The 16,763-nt window shown below is 38.5% G+C and overlaps 1 protein-coding gene across 1 annotated transcript in view; it reads right to left on the reverse strand.

Annotated features, from left to right (window-relative positions):
• Positions 1-16: 16 nt before the first annotated feature.
• LOC103479462 (transcription factor E2-alpha-like) overlaps positions 17-16,763 on the reverse strand; it is a 19,124-nt gene continuing 2,377 nt past the window's right edge. Inside the window, exons 2-15 of the mRNA XM_017309879.1 lie at positions 14,598-14,694; positions 14,150-14,222; positions 9,861-9,934; positions 8,779-8,851; positions 8,121-8,161; positions 7,398-7,521; positions 6,984-7,036; positions 4,919-5,018; positions 4,443-4,576; positions 4,194-4,344; positions 2,921-2,979; positions 2,695-2,704; positions 1,401-1,487; positions 17-111 (exon numbers count right to left, since the gene is read on the reverse strand). Coding sequence (XP_017165368.1) covers positions 17-111; positions 1,401-1,487; positions 2,695-2,704; positions 2,921-2,979; positions 4,194-4,344; positions 4,443-4,576; positions 4,919-5,018; positions 6,984-7,036; positions 7,398-7,521; positions 8,121-8,161; positions 8,779-8,851; positions 9,861-9,934; positions 14,150-14,222; positions 14,598-14,651 — 1,128 coding nt within the window. The 5' untranslated portion in view covers positions 14,652-14,694. The remainder of the gene's footprint in view (positions 112-1,400; positions 1,488-2,694; positions 2,705-2,920; positions 2,980-4,193; positions 4,345-4,442; positions 4,577-4,918; positions 5,019-6,983; positions 7,037-7,397; positions 7,522-8,120; positions 8,162-8,778; positions 8,852-9,860; positions 9,935-14,149; positions 14,223-14,597; positions 14,695-16,763) is intronic.

Below are 16,763 nucleotides of genomic sequence, written 5' to 3' on the forward strand. Positions count from 1 at the left end.
GTTTTTATGTTAAACGTCACACTAAGTGACTCACCATGGATTGAATTCCTCCCTCAAAGTTAGGTGACGGGGTGGCCTGGCCTGAGGACCGAGTCCACTGTGATGCAGAACCTTGAAAAAGAAAAACAAAAAACGGTAAGAAGGTTCATTTCTATAGATCAGACAAGTATCTACAAGACAGGGAGGAGATTTATTAATGGAATGATTTGCTGTTAAAGTTCAGAAGCAAAGCAGGCWATTTTATATTTACARGACATTTTTCAGCAACAATGTAATTCACAGTGTTTCATATGATTAGAAGGAAAATGAAACAACAAACAAGCAGGAAGCATTACACTGCAGAGGCAAAGTAAGGGAAAACAATGACAGGTTAAAAACAGAACATTTTAAGACGTCCCAATTGTTATTAATCAATGTGGCTCTAAACAAATTCATCTTTAGCTCTGAGGACTCGTGCAATGATCGGGATTTTTAGACTTGAAGTACATGATGAAAATAAATGAAGCAATCTGATGAAGATGATGTTGAGAGCCACAAATTTCCAGAGCTCTCAGTCAATTTATCTAATTTTGTGCAAATGCAAAAAGGCTATGATGAATCTTTGACAGATATTTATATAGTGATCAGATTTTAAATATGGAACATGAAAAAAAAAAAAAAAACAGGGAGCGGAAGAAAAACGGCAATAAATGAAGGAAGACAGGAAAGAAAATAATGATAAAGGAAGAAAGGAGCTAAAGGAAAAAAGAAAAAGTAAGGACAGAAGGAGGAAAACAATGGATAAAGCAGTGACAAAAAAAGTAAGAAAAAACAGAAACTAAGACAGAACAAAGAAGAAAATAGTGGAATGAACCAAGAATAAAATTAAAGGGGTTAAAAGCAGACAAATGGATGAATGGAGACAACTTTTAAACAGGAGGTATGGGAATAAAGTCTTGAAACACAGATCTTCCCATACTCTACTTTTTCCATCTTTACCCAGTATAAGAAAAAAAGCATGAGTCATGTTCCACGTTTTTCCACACTGTGTAAAAACCCTGAAATGTGCTCATGCACACAATAAGCAGAAGCTTTGTACTCAATCAGACTAAGGAGAGCCGGCTGGTTTTACATTTTACAGTCTGCGACTTTTATCTAAAACATCACAYAAAGAGCGAGGGTAGAAATCAGGACTATGTCAGTCAACCTGAAGAAACGGGCAGAAGCGTCGTGACAGATGTTTGCAGATGTGCTGCGTGAGCTCTTGTTCAGAGGCAGAAAGAAACAGACGAAGTTCGGGCCAGCAGYAATGAAAACTGAAGAAAGCAAAAGCGCGTAATCGGCCCTCAGACGTCCCAGATTGTGGCAGGTAGCCATCGGCTCAGAACGTCCAGACACCGCCAGGACCCTGGTACACCCACCTACAGTCTGGAGACGTCTGGTCGAACAAGCCAGAAAACATTCTTCTGACGTGGAAACAAAGCCAAGCTGACAGTGGGTGCTTTGGTCTAGCAAGTCAAAAAAAAAAAAAAAAAAAAAAACTGAAACGCTCGCCTTGAACAGAAGGCCGTTTTGATTGACTACTGTCTGAAACAACAATGCAGCACTGAGGACTGCATTGGCAAAGGCAGATTCGGTGAAGCCGTTTCCAAATTTGTCAACGTGCAGATTGAAAACGATCCAAACGGGGATTACAAACTGTGATTTCAGCCACAAGAAGAACGAAAGGTCGAGCTACAGATGGTATGAAAAGCATAAAGCTCTTATTACGGGATTACACGCGGAAACTGTCRAAATCTACGGACGAACTGCRGCAAACTCCCCCAAGATGCCAAAAAAATAAATAAATAAATAAACTGCTTCCCAACACGTTCGGAAAACTGAGCAAGGAAAACAACTATTTCAGAGARGTTCTCACTTATTGCTGTTATTGTTACCAAGTGATTCGATTTTGCAGTATGCCTCTTTTTGTTATTAAAAAAATTAATAAAAATGAAATTYAACACATTAATTTCCAGAAGTTACCCCAACACTTAATGGTTATTTTTGTAAATCCAAAACACATTTGTAAATACGACTTTGTGTTTTTCTTAATAAACTTTTGCGTCGTTTCACTACTTTGTTACCCCTCCAGTCTTGTGACAGTACTTTATACACACAGGGTGTCATGAGTTAATGCTTGGATTGATTGAAGAGAAAAAAAGGGAAGTGACCCCACCTTGTTTTTATTTTTACCGTATTTTCCCTTCCTCTCTCGTAAGCTATATCAGGCTGGTGAGCATACATGAAAGTTACGCTGTGGGTGGAGTAGCTTTAAATAAACATGAAATCAAGAGAAATGCYGCTTTTCTGCTGTAAAAGTTGTTTCTTTTATTTTTTAGAATAATTTAGAATCATAGCGTGAATTTCTGATATTTCCAAAAAAAAAAGAAAAAAGATTTTACTACTTTGCTATTTTCATCTGATTTATTCACATTAAATAAATCTCCAATATCTGATAAGATGATTTGTTTCAGTAGTACGTTTTGTTGCACAGTTGCTAAGTTCAAACTTTACTTATAAGCTTCTAAACCTTGCACATGGTTGATGTATTAGATACATTTGAAACAGCGTTTTACTGTCGCACAAACTTAAAACTTCAACTTGACATGTTTTCAGTCCGTTTTACACCCAACCTGTGGAGCTTCTTCTTCAGATTGTACGTTTTCCACTCACCTGACACAGCCTGTGGTGAACCGGAGGGAGTAGACGGCGATGGAGGGAAAGCGTTACTGTTGGGGTCTGAAGGATAAATCTGAACAAAGAAGTTCTGATTTTCACTCAAAATAAAAATGTTTATTACTTCCGTTTATATTGCCTCAGAAAACAACACATGATCTGTTGAGTCCTGTGTCATTAACAGTGTTATTTCATCATAAATATGTACTCTACAGCTACTTACTGATGCCAGGGCTTTTCCAATCTCGTCACCCGAACTTCCAGGTACAGCACCCCGATTTGCTTCATAAATAAAAGCAGAAGATTTTTATTGGTTCCGGTGTAGAGCGTCTTGCAAAAGTATTCATACCTGTTGAACTTTTTCCACATTTTGTCATATTCTAACCACAGACTTTCATGTATTTTGTGGGAATAGGTTGTAGAGGTGTGAAAATACGGCACAACTGTGAAGCAGTTGGGGAAAAAAAGAACATGTGATTTGCTTTTGTTGTCTTTGTGGTTTAGCAAATAAAACCATATAAAAGTGTGGCATGCAAATGTATTTAAATGCTTTAGAAAATGTTTCAATCACTTTTTTTCTACATGTAGATGCTGACATTTTCCCCTATCCTTCTTTGCATAATAGAACACGGTCAATTAGAATGGATGGAGAGCTCAAGTGGACTTAGGTCTGGATTTTGACTAGGCCACTCTAACGCTTGAACATGTTTCAATTTAAACCGTTTTCATCACAGCTCAGACATTTTATTCAGTCATTATCCTGCTGAAGGAGCCTCAAGTCTTTTTCAACCTCTAATCCCCGTTAAAGAAAAAAACAAAACAAAAAACATCTCCCTCTGCGGCCAGATTTTGTAGAGGAGCTGGATTAATCAGACTACTTGTGCTTTTTTTTGTATGTGTATCCTGTTTTGATTTGTCTTTCTGTCCCCCTGYGTCCTAAATAACATACATGTACGTATTATACTACTGTGCACAAGTGATTTTTGTTTTTTTTTCTTCTTGTTCTCCCATACTGTCTTTAGTTGGTATATACTTTATTTTTATAAATAAGAAAAAAAAATGACGGCATATGATCAGGGTACATTTCTGCTCTTTGGGTTGCAGACTGAAAAAAAATKAAAGAAAAGCATCTCTGCAGCATGATTCCACCACCACAGTGTGATGTGAAAGGAGCTTAAAAAACTTGAGACTGGAGATTGGGATGTGAAGTAAAACACTACTGTAACCTCCCCCACTTGTTGCTGTAAATTGCAAGACAAGTTTTTAAAAGAAATTGTAATGAAAGGTGGTCCATTCAAATTACACTTCAAAGTTATGCATTATTTTGTGTTGGTCAATCAGAAAATCCAAATAAATTACTTCAAATCTTCCAGTCATAATGTTATACAATGTAAAAAGAATCAAGGGTTCTGACACTTAATTCGGTACCTATATAAATATATTAAAAACAAAATTACTCTGACATTTGAAGCAGAAACGGCACACAAATGATTTACCCATAATCGTTTCAGTGCCAGCGATGGGGGGTGTGTGGCTGGGGACTCCAAAGCTGCTGGAGCCTGCGTGGAAGCTGGTGGGATGAGCTCCGTTCACTTCACTGCCATGCAGGGGGTAGTTCTGGGGTGAGAGGGGAAGGGGATGCCGCTTCTTAAAAGAGAACATCACATACAGCGTTAAGGACGCAGAAACTTTAGTGGAAAAAAAATGTAACAAAAATTAAGGGAGGGGGGGGGAACTGAACACACCATTCTGTCCTGAGGGTTTATGGCAGTGAACGGGCCATGCTGGCCCAGATGGGGGGAGTTCCCCAACACGGCAGAGTATCCAGGCTGAATCATCGACCCGGCAGAGCCCCAAGGATCAGAGGGTGGGTGGGCATCTGTCAGGGGGAATCCAGCAGAGAAACATGGAAAATAAGGCAGAGCCACAAYCAGACGCAGGAGAGAAGACAATGAAGGCCACATATGAGCWGTGTCACATCAGCGTGACGACTTTATTCAACCGTGATTCACTGTTTGACCCGCGTGGTAGCCTGTCGGTAGCCTACAACCACAGCACCTATGGCTCATCTGGACAATAACACAGTAAAGGAACCGACTCTCCCAGCTGCGCTGGCTTCAAAGGAAAATTCCAGGAAATTGCCGTCTTTGCCAGACTAAACTTTTCATCTAAACACAAAGAMCTAGGAGAGACTCCAGAGGAAAATATTGTTTCAACTGACCTTGCATGTAGTACGCTGGTTGGTAGACATTTCCTGCTTTGGAGGCTGGGAAGCAAGTGGTGTCCCGATTAAAATCCTCTCCTGTGGCTGTGGGGTAAACCTACAAATAGAAAAGTGAAATGATGACCAAGTCTAACCCAGTGAGCTTGAACCACATGTTTACATACGCTGTGCAAAAAGACAAATTACCCCAAATTATCAGACTAATGTTTCTCTCTTTTAGATTGCCCAAATAATTTATATCTGCTGAATGCCAGAGTAATGAGAGAATTTTTGTTRATTTCTGCGAATCCAACAGCTTTCTTACATTTTTTCCTAATATGTGCTGGAATTTCCTTTGAGTTGTTTGACTTGGTTCAAACTGTTTTGGTTTCCTTTCACAAGCTCATATCAACGACTTGCTGRAATTTTGTCCCATTCCTCCTGACAGAACCGGCGTCACTCTGTAAAGGAGCCTTTCTCTGCTATTATTTTCTTTCCTCATGATGCCATCTATTTTATGAAGTKCACCAGTTATTCCTGTTGCAGGCCACCCTACAGCATGACGCTGCCACCACCATACTTCACAGTTGGGATGGTGTTCCCAGGCTTATCGCCCTTTTCCTCCAAATGTAACGATGGTCATGATGGTCAAACGGCTCCACTTTAGCTTCATCAGACAGCAGAACTTGAAAAAAATGAATGTTTTTGTCCTTTAGTGCAATTTTAAACCGTAATCTTGCTGTTTGTGTTGCTTTTGGAGCAATGGCTTTTTTTCTCTCTGAAACAGTGTCACAGAATGTGACCATCTTCAGCCAATGTTTTCATAAGGTCATCCCCTTTGTTCTAAGGAYGATTCACAGATTTCAGACCAAAACTCATTCTCTTCTGGGACGCAGCCGTCTMCTTCGTGATCATTGAGATGACTGTTCATTCAAAAGGCATTTAGACTCATTTGTGATTGTTTGAATAGACTGCACTTTCATATACTTGGGAATTGTAGCTAAATCTTCCTAAAGCTTTTACTACAACACGCTTAGCTCCGTGTATTATCAAAATCTATTTCCTTTTGAAGCTAAATTGCTACTCAGGCTAACATGGATTTTATTATCTGATTTGAAAATAAAGATGAGAGAGTATGAAATGCACAGAGCCAGACTCCTTTTCGAGCCAATAAACATATTTCAACGTGTTACGCTGTTAAAAACAGGCATGGAGTTCAATCTCCTTAACAAACAAAATTTCGACCAATCAAATGCAATCTTCATATTGAGGTGGGAATAAAGAAGCCACTGTTCTGTACCACCTCCGTCCAAAATGAGACTCGTTGTCAAACCAAGAAACCAAGTATGTCTGTAAAACTCTGATCAGAGTAGGACTGAAGTTTTCTTCTGTAATTTGATTAAACAGAGAAAAAAAAGGAAGAGGAAAAGAGAATGAAGAGAAGAGGGAACAGGGAGATGCACTCCTAATTACTGAACCATCTGCCGAATCCTGGACAGCAGCCAACTCTGCTGGCAGCTGGGATGGAAGGATGGGGGAAGGAGCGGGAGAAGGGAGGGAGGGCTGTTGTTTATGGTTGTAGAAGAGGAGAGAGAGCGAGGCTGTGTGAGATGGGGCGGCGAGCRAGAAAAAAAAAAGAGGAAACAGGGTGTCCATAGAGGGAAACATGGAGGGAGGGAAAGAAAGAGAGGGAGTAAAAACCATCAACCCCCTCCAGCACGAAATCTCCTCCGCGATTTGATGAGTACACTTGGCAGAGARGAAGAAGTGTGGCCACAAAGCCAAGGGCCCACAAGTACAACATACTATAAATATATGCTGCAAATAAGGGACTGGGTAAATAAGTGGCTTGMCCCCACTGTTGCCTTTTGACTTTGCCGCTGAAGAAGCACAGATGTTCGACCTAAAAGGCCCRCGCCGCTCCTATTATACCGCCCGAGAGCCAGAGGAAGGGCTCCAGATGCAAAACTAAACGGGAACATTTTCGTTCAGCTTAAAAACTGACCATTTTGGGATGCTTGAAATCAACGTTACAGACCGAGGTGTAGCACAGGGGGAAGGTTTTCTGGAGGTGTCTACTTACTGAGGAGGGCAGGCCAGGAGGAACCTTCCGAATCTTTTTTGGCTGCGGATTTGCTGGGAAAAAGACAGAAAGGAAACTTCATAAAAATGAAAAGATTGATATCTAAAGACAAAGCCACTACACAATATGTAATAAAGGTTTTCCTTTTAGACCTATCAGCCTTTGTGCAGYCTCATAATTCCTGCACAACCAGAAAAAAGTTGTGTAATTCTGTGCACTGAGAAGTAATGCTGCTTTCTCCACCTAATAAGAAGTAAGAACYCGAAACCGCGTTTTAACACTTACAAGAGAAGTGGTGGAACCCACAGATGTAAATATAGATCAGGATGGAGACATCATTTGTAAAACAAAAACCAGCGGAGACAAACRTATGTCTGATGACAAGAMAAAAAATGCACATGCCTCCATTCTTACCAGTGAGGTCCTGTGCGGGTCTCTTCCTCTCATAGGATGAATAAAACTGGGAATTGGACTTGGCAGAAGGCGGAGAGAAGCTATCAGGACTGCCCAGGGGTATCTCACTTGGCATAAAACCAGGCTACACACGGTTTAAAGAGAAGAGAGGCAAAATCTCGTTGAAACAGCAGTATGAACATGTCCATGTAGAGAAAATTAAGGTTACCATTGATATGAATCTTTCTTAAAAAATAACCTGTTTGTTGTTATAAACTGAGAGCTCTGTTSATTTCTGGAGTTTGACATAAAGAACAGCTCTAATTGTTAGGGTAGATTAGTGTGATAAAATCAAGACCATACCACAGCAAATTAGGCAAGAAAGGTGAGGAAGTTCTGAGTCTGGTCCAAATTATCTTTTTTTTAATCACAGATGCAAAATGTAYATATTTATTTTTAACATCTTTGGCTTAATTACTGCACTGACTATGTTGTTTTGCAGCAAACTGTTTTTTTTTTAGCCTTTGTATTCCAGTTAACAATTAATCAGTTACTAAATTCTTTGACAATTATTTCAATAATTGTTTAATCACGACTAATCTGATTAATAATTACAGCCCAATTTGTATCCACAAATAAATTGCAACAGCGGTATGCTTGCATTAATTTATTTTTGTGTTAATCTGCAGGTTTCCCTTTGTCACGTTGTTGCTTGTACGACTTTATTTTCTTTGAAAGACTCACCTGCRTCCCAAATGATGAGTATGACCCTCGTTCAGCTTTCCCTGTTAAAATAAAGACAAAGATTTGAGGATTGTTAAAAGGCAAATGTTATGTATGTAATCACACTGCCCTGTCTTTCATCGCATTTGCAAGGTGAATGTATATGCTGCAGTGTTTAAATGAACCACATAGGCTCATTACAAATGCTCCAGGGGCAATTGTATCCAAACTCTGCCCCCTCCGCTGACAGTTAAACAGAGAAGAGCTATAGTCCACTGTTATCCCCAGGGAGAGCCCTGTTTGTGCATGGGTGCCTTTTACACCCCACACCCCTCCCATAGCGAACACACAYAAACAAACCCCTCCTCCACATCCTCCCCGTTTGCCCTACTCCCCCTCATCCTGAAACATGCGCTGCCCTAAACTGCCACATGAGTGCCGGACTTGTGAATGGCTGCTCTGAAAAACAAACTGCTTGTTGTTCTGTTCAGTCACACTGTCCATTGATGTACGAGTCTGAGTGCCAGTTAACACATTCCTCCATCACTTAGTCCGACACTGACAAATTTTTTTTTTACCAATTTGCAAAAACGAAAAAAAATAAATGAAATAGAAGGGATGGTTTGAAAGTGGTGATGTCTGTGCTTCGAGAGCTCCGATTGAATTAAAATCTTCTTACCAGCAATGCCTGGTCCAAATACCGGSKTAGAGGCCAGACTTTCTCTCTCACTGTAAAGACCCTCTTCGAAAACCTGAGAGAAAGAGACGGAATAACACTTCATTCGTACTCGCATCAAAAATAACCAGATGGCATCCTTTGATTTTCAGTTCATCTGCATCAAAATGCAACAACATGATATATTAATTATAAGACTAATTGAATGAATTGGATTCATCGTGATTGATTATTGAAAAAATCGTCAACTGGAGTATACAGACTCAATGAAAGGACATTTGCAGAACATGAAGTCAAATATATATAAACATATTCATTTGCATTCAAGATTTATTTTTTAATTCTTTGTAAATTTGCTCCGCCTAGAACTCCTCATGTGGCATAGTTTTAGTTTGACAATTTTCAAATTCTGTAAAACAAACAACAACAAAAATCTCCTCTTAAGCACTTTTGATATTTTACAATTCTGAATAGGTGAATAAAAAAATTAATAAATGAATCTGCAAATGATCAAGCATACACTAAAAGAAGGCTGTGTTATTGCACTCTTGGCAGTAAAATGTTTATTTTGTAATTTTAAAAAAATGCATTGAATTATTTGTTCATTTGCATATTTTAATGTTATTTATAATATGGTGTAAAAATAAAAAGGGCTTAAGTGGTTAAATGAAACATCTACAGAATGTGATAATCGTTTTATGCAATTAATTATCCAAATAATTGATTAATAGAATAATCGTTAGTTGCGGTCCCAAATTTAACAATTTAATTTTAAGCACGAATGTAATATTGCTGCATACTTTCAAAGTCACCTGCTAGTATTCTAATAAGTTATTTTTTTAATGTTTTCAATCAACATGTAATTGGAAAATAACAAATTACAYTCTTGTTTAAGCCCAKGAAGGCAGGTCACAACCCAGAATTAATCATCGGCAGCACTGGTAATGCATAAGTGGTCAAATCTAGAGCACTTCATAATGTTGCAGTCTGTGTGTAAAAGAGGTATAAAGCAATAAATCACGCAACACGTGAAGAATAACACAACATCTGCTGCATTCTACGGCCGAGGCTAAAATAAATCATACCCTTCCCTGGTTGAAAGATGGACTAGTCTGCTCCCCTGGTCCCCACGGACCGGACCCTCTCCTCTCATCTACACCTGTTGGGACAAACAAAAAAAAAAAAAAAAACTCTTTGTCAGCCAAAAAGGTAATAGCATTGTGATCACAGATTTATGACCCCGTCTTACAACAAATGTGTCACTTGAGAAAGTGACGACTTGCTTTGATACAGGTTTTTCAGGCTCTTTAATGCAACCTACATTGAGGAACTTCAAAGCTCACAGAGCGAGACAGCACTGTGACGGCGCTGTCACATAGTCTGGATTTGAGCTGTAGGAAGTTTGAATAATTAACACCCAGTACGAGGCTTCCAGAATCATCCTCGACATTCCTCGGTCTCCCACACTCCACTCCTTTACGCTTTCCATGGCAACACTCATTCATAGCCCATTTGTTCTCACACGCTTAGGCCCACAACTTCACCTTAGCACGAGGCTCACCGTCTCAAACTCACACGGCTGGCATGTGCCATCGCTGGTCGGAGCAGCTTTAAGGAAGGGATGTTAAAGATTTGTGGAGCAGAAATCTCTGCCCATCCCCTCGCTCTCAATCTCTTCTCGTACTGCAACACAGCATCTCTTGGGGAAATCTGAAGTTTAATTGCACTCGTATTTGCATAATTGTGCATATTAATGAGGCTGAGCCCTATGAATATTCATATTTTTGTTTTGTTGTCTAATTAAAAAGCTAAGGGGGAAGRGGGGGTGCGAGAATCCTGACAGGATCAGCAGTAGAACAGAATAATGGCTCCATAGTGCCAAAAGCAGCTAGATTGCAGTGACAAGTGTGAGCTACACGACACCAGCGGAATAAGAGATGAAGGAGGCAATTTCCCGTCCCCTCTCTATGTCTGACTGYCGCTCTGCCTGTCAATCAAAGCAAAACTTACACGTTAGACATTTTAGCGTGTTGTCATCCGCAAGCACCTTCAATCAAAAAAAAAAAAAAAAGCACCAACAACTTCGGATATGTTTTAGATTTGAAACTTTCTCTGCTTCAGTTAAACACCCCTGTTATCACAAACACATAAACAGCAACCAGATGGATTTAAATATTGTCCTACTCATCSGTATCAGCCGATGTTGATGCCGATACTTCATGCTTTCCTAACAACCCAAGAAGATGCATCAACAGCAAGCAACAGTTAGATACAATTCAATTCATTCGCCAACCAAGATTTACTCTAATCCTAGTTTTTGATTCAATAAAATACAATCTGACGCAATTTATTATAATACATCAAGGCGAACCAAGTGAATAGTGCTTTTTGAGTGTTTGAGAGCAACGTTTATTGAAAAAAATAAAAAAAATTCTTTAGCAAGTAGACTTGTGTCATAATTCCACAATAACCCTAATTTCAGTATGGAAATTTTAACAACTCAACATTAGACGGGCTAGATTGACAACAAAAACACTTGTTAATCTCGTAAAGAAGTGTGTTTACATCCGCTCATACTTGTGAATGGTTTCACTCAGAGACATTCAAAGGAGGGTGTAAGTGTGAAATAACAATTAAGATAGTAAAATTACTTAACACTACAGTGACAATTTGAAAAAAAAGAGACTAAAATAATTCAAAAATAATGGCAGAACATTTTCCTGCCAATAAGGGTAGTGGACATTAAAAACTKCTTAGTAGCGTGTTTAATTCAAATGACAGACAATAAGACATTTCRTCGGGAACATGTTTATCCACATTATCACGATGAGCCACTGGACTCATTACAAAACCCTAGAGTCAGTCACAGAYACAATTTTTATTTGAACAAATCAGATTATAGTGCTGGTCCAAGGTTTCGTCCAAAAACTGCAGCTACTCTTGGCTTCTTTGCGGTTACACTTGTGCTGTACATACTGCTGAATGAATGTCAGCTGCCTAGAAACAGGTTCCTACACTTTTCACCAACTCACAAGAGAGGCAAACGTTGTGTTTGGAAATGTTTCCAGACAAGAAAGGCATGTGCAACTACAGTGCGGGAAATAATGGGATGCAATCATCTTCATTCAAGTGAAGCGCTTTAAAAAACAACCAAGAAGTATATTTGTTAAGCAGTGTTGACTTTAGACAGGCCAACCAATTAGTCAATTATTATCATCTCATAATAACTGGTCGACTCTAGTAAGGATAGAAAAATGTAAAATAGATAATAATCTGCACCTAAAAACTGCGTCTAATTTTGGTGTTCATTATTTTTTTTWAAGTTGTGTATGAAAATCTAATATACAAAAATAACCCAACAGAAAATACATACAGATGYCATTATAACTATAACAGTGCAAAATTACAAGTTACTTTTGCAGYAGTGGAAATGAATGTTGCTTTTCTGACTTAGTGTAAAACAATTACGCTGTATTTTAGGTTCTTGTTTAAATTTGGTGTTAATATTGTTCCATTTATACTTATTTTAACTTAGGATACATTCATTTTCTCAAAAACATTTGACAATTGAATACGTGTTTCCACATCAAGATTTCTTAAAACGCTTCAATTAATTTAGTTTAATGAGTGAATATTAATTCCTACAGCAGCTACAGCAGACCGTACTGCTGATTGCTAGTGAAGCATGACACTAATATTGATTTCAAACACATTAAGTTTCATTAGACCTCCAGAACGCCATGCAAAAATCACAAGTATCAGCTCAGACAGGCTACAATATCTATAAGCAGAAAAARAAATAAGAGGGTGAGTAACAGACAAATWCTCCCGAGAACCCCAATGCACTTTTCCTCCCAGCATGCAACACCCCTTTAAGGTTGGCTGGTCTATAATTACACAGCACAGACAGAGCTATCGGAAACAGACAGACAGCCTGAGTCACCGGATTCGTGAGCGAAACGCAGGCAGATATATTGACCAAACATGCAGGCATGTCTTGGTTTTTACTGGAATGCTGCCCCRGGCCAACTACAACCGAGCGCTCCGTTTGTCTGCGCGACTTCTTCCTTCCCCTGGAAAAGTGAGTCACGCAGACACAAAGCGTGATGTCAGATACGATCTCAAGAGAGAAAAGACTGTTAATGAAATACTGAACAATGTACAATGACACAGGGCTGACTTTTTAAACCTGTTAGTCACAGGAGACTTCCTAAGTGCAAGACAATGTGACACACTATCCTTTAAACGCACGCAGCTTACATTCGACTGTTCTCCAGCGATAGTTTGGATAATTTTTTGTTTTTCTTTTTTACAATTTTTACAATAATAAGCAGCGGATCGTCAGACTTTACACAACAGACCTTCATGTAACTTTCCCACCTGAGTTTTTCAAATTCAGTTTCACATCTGCTTGAAATAAGGAACCTTTTCATGCAAATTTATATCACAAGCCCRTCAGAATTTCTACCCATACCCTCCTAAAAATACACGTTAGAAGTCTCGGTTTCTTGTGAACTAAAAAATGAAAGCACACGCAAAAAAAAAAAAAAATAAATGAAAAAGAAAAACAGTGGACTGGATTGAGCAAATATGATAATCACTGACAGCTCAGAACAAGAGCACAAAAACACATGGTAAAGTTTCACATTTAAACCATATGACCTCAGGGGGGAAACATTACAATGTAAATGACTCTACTTTAGATCCATATGGAAACTTTTAAACCCATCAGGTGTCTCTCATGGTGCCATGTGGGCAGGTATGAGACTAATGAGGAATGATGACAACCTCTAGTAAAAATAGGACAGTTAGGAAGTGGCTTTCTTGTGAGTAGATGAAACAGAGCCCCGATAACCCCACCCAGCAACCTTTGATCTTCCCCTTGAATATCGCGTTGCTCTCTGATGCTTGTTGAAAGACTTAATGCACCTCCAAAAAACACAATGGTAGCAGAGAACTTTGTTTTTGTCTGCGACTATTGGGTCTGGTAGAGCAGGGAAACGGCGCCTGGGGTCGGCATATAACACTCCAGCAGACATACAAAAGCGCCACCATCCGATTTCTGGGGCGTCCTGGTTATTATTTGACAACATTGAGTTGCATGCATGCTTTAAAAACTAATATGAGGGTTGGATTTGTGCATCTGATGATGAATTCTCAATTTATGAAAACTAAAACAAGGAAACGGGAACAATGTATTATTCTATTACAACTGGAAAGAAAGCAAGAGAGTAAAAATGAGGTAGTGAGACTGGAGATGGGCTCTAATAGATTTATTTTTAGAAAGTCACAGAAGCATTACCAAACAATACGGCCACTGACTACAGGTGAAGGAAAGGCAAACAGACCGTCTCTTTTGTGTATTATCTCTTACCGGGACCTCCAAACTGGCTGCTGGCGAGAGTAGTCGGCCCATTCTTTCCATTCGAAACTGGAGGTTCAAACATCTGAAAGGAGAGCAATAAATCTGTAAAAACCACRGCAAGGCAATAAAACATTTGAATGTTCCCTCGACGTTTATGCAAACGTTGATCAGACCGTAATCCAAACTGTCCTACGTGCTTTTGCGAACAACTGCAATAAACACAGGGCAACCCGAGCCTTTCAGCTATGATTTGTGACAAAACAATAAAATAAATAAGTTGAGCCAAGACAAACAGAGCTTTATAAAAAAAAAAAGCATGGCTGCTTAAACATATTACTTCCTCATTGAGAATGAATCTCATTCATTCCCATTTCGAGGTACTCGTCACCAGGTTTGGTGCTTATTGTTAAAATGAAATGGATTACGAAGGTAACRTTGAGGCTTAGCAGGGCCTTACCGCACTAAAATCCAGCAAGTCGCTCAGCTCCTTGTCGTTTTCCACTGTAGCCATTCTCTGATGCTGTTCACTGGGCCTTTACAGTCTCAGCAACAGACTACAAGGACAAGCACAAACAACACGACGTCATTTTGCTACAGTAACTCCATACTGATTACATTAAATGCATTGATTAAGATTACCGTTTTCTGCACTGTGTATTTTAATGTAGAGAGCTGTGTTAACGCTGCATTCCAGCTTCAAAACATCAGCCATGCTGATAACAGCAAATGTTGTTTAATCTTCAAATGGAATATTAAAATCGAGCTTTGTTAGAAGAAAGATGAACAACGTCCGATTATTTGCCATCACTAATTCCCAAAGAGGATCGAACTCTCCCTGTGCTGCGCAGCTGGAAATGGATGGTGGATTGGAAAAAATAAAAAATAAAAAATAAATCATTGAGTTCATTTGAAGCAACTGGTTTCAAACTCGGCTAAAAACAAACTTGTGAGGCCAGCCCCAAACAACTATAATGTCAGTAAAGACCGATTAATCRTTGCCATGTCTCTGCTCAGAAAATAAGAACTGACGCACAAGCAATTCCATTTATACAGCTATTTCCATATGTGAGTTGGTTTGCTATGCTAACTGACTTTTACACAAATACATTAAGGAAGAAAAAAAAAGCACAACTACTTAAAGAAATGAGGAAGCTTTTAATTGTGGTTAAAAAAAAGATACAAAAAATAAGTTCTCACAAGTCAATACCTCTGAAGATGATTAATAAATGAGTGGATAAAGTTCGTATTGCTTCACATGGCCTTTCGTCCGACAGAATAATTTATGTATGTTAATAAGATTTGACTTTTTTTAGTCACTAAATTTAWAAATCTTTGATCTGCACAAAGGAAACCCACACAGTAATTTTGTGGCAGAAAACATCTGAATTTATTTGCTTGAATGATCTTAGCTTTATGCCTATTTAATTAAAGAAAAAAAAAATTAATTTGAAACGTACAAAAGGACTCTGTGAGTTGTTTATTTAAGGGCGTTTTGTTTTCGTAAGAAATCATAAATATCTTATCTGATTATTTCAGGCCTAAAACAATCAAATGCCGGATTAGTCAACTAAAAAATATCTGCAWCCCCWCTTTAAACTGAACTATCTTTATACCCTCACATCCGACAATTTAGTCAGAGTTCTGATCAAGTAGTGAGAAAAGTAAAACCAGTTCTAAAAGTAGCCCACATCAAACCATGGTTCAGCCACAGGCCACACTGCATTTGGGTTTTAGTCAGCCCCTGGACTTGGGTGCTTACTCCACATCAAAACCCAACTGTGTTTTTAGCATCTCTCTGCACTGAAATCTACAGAGTGATAACACAGCATGCTGGATTCCTAAAGTGGCAATTTATGGCCAGCTAACATCAACACAAATGTTCCATGTGACAAAAAAAAAACGACTTTTAAAAATACAATTATGGATTTGGTTTGAAAAAAAAAAGAGGGTTTTGATGTTCTCTTTGGTCATAAGCAATTATTAAATATGAACCTAATTGTTTTAACTAATGAAGAGTTTTGAATTTATTGTTGCATTGGAGCTTTGGACCATTTGAGAAACATGTTCGCTGTGGTTCAGTGGCTTTACAAAATGTTTACATTTTTTTGGATTAAGAATATTGAAATATTGAAATATTAACTACTTTTTCAATTACGRTATGTAAAAAAATAAATTCAATAATGTAARGAAGTGTCCTAGTTAAATGATCTTTTAGATTGTTAGGCGCTACTCTTTCATTGTAAGCTGTCTAGCTAAAAGAGTGGAAGAGAAAAAGCAGAATGCTACAACAATCATCGCATTATGGTTAGAGATTTGTGACCTATTAAACTTCCTGTGTTTTCCAGACGTAACTGATGTGACTCCAAGAATACCACCTGAATAACTCGTTTATTTTTATGGCCTCGCCGACGAGCTGAGTTTTAAAATAAAATAATCACAAGGGAACAGCAAATAYAGGCTTCCTACAAACCTCCATTCTGTCCCCAAATGATTTTATTATTATTATTACTATTTTTCAATCAGTTTTGTTTAACAATATCCTGGACAATTGTGAACAAATAACAGAATATTTAACTAGTGAGGTTTATAGTGAGCTGCATGCTCCAGAAATCATGAAATGACA

The sequence above is a fragment of the Poecilia reticulata genome, linkage group LG17 (genome assembly GCF_000633615.1).
Source record: "Poecilia reticulata strain Guanapo linkage group LG17, Guppy_female_1.0+MT, whole genome shotgun sequence".
Classification (NCBI taxonomy): domain Eukaryota; kingdom Metazoa; phylum Chordata; class Actinopteri; order Cyprinodontiformes; family Poeciliidae; genus Poecilia; species Poecilia reticulata.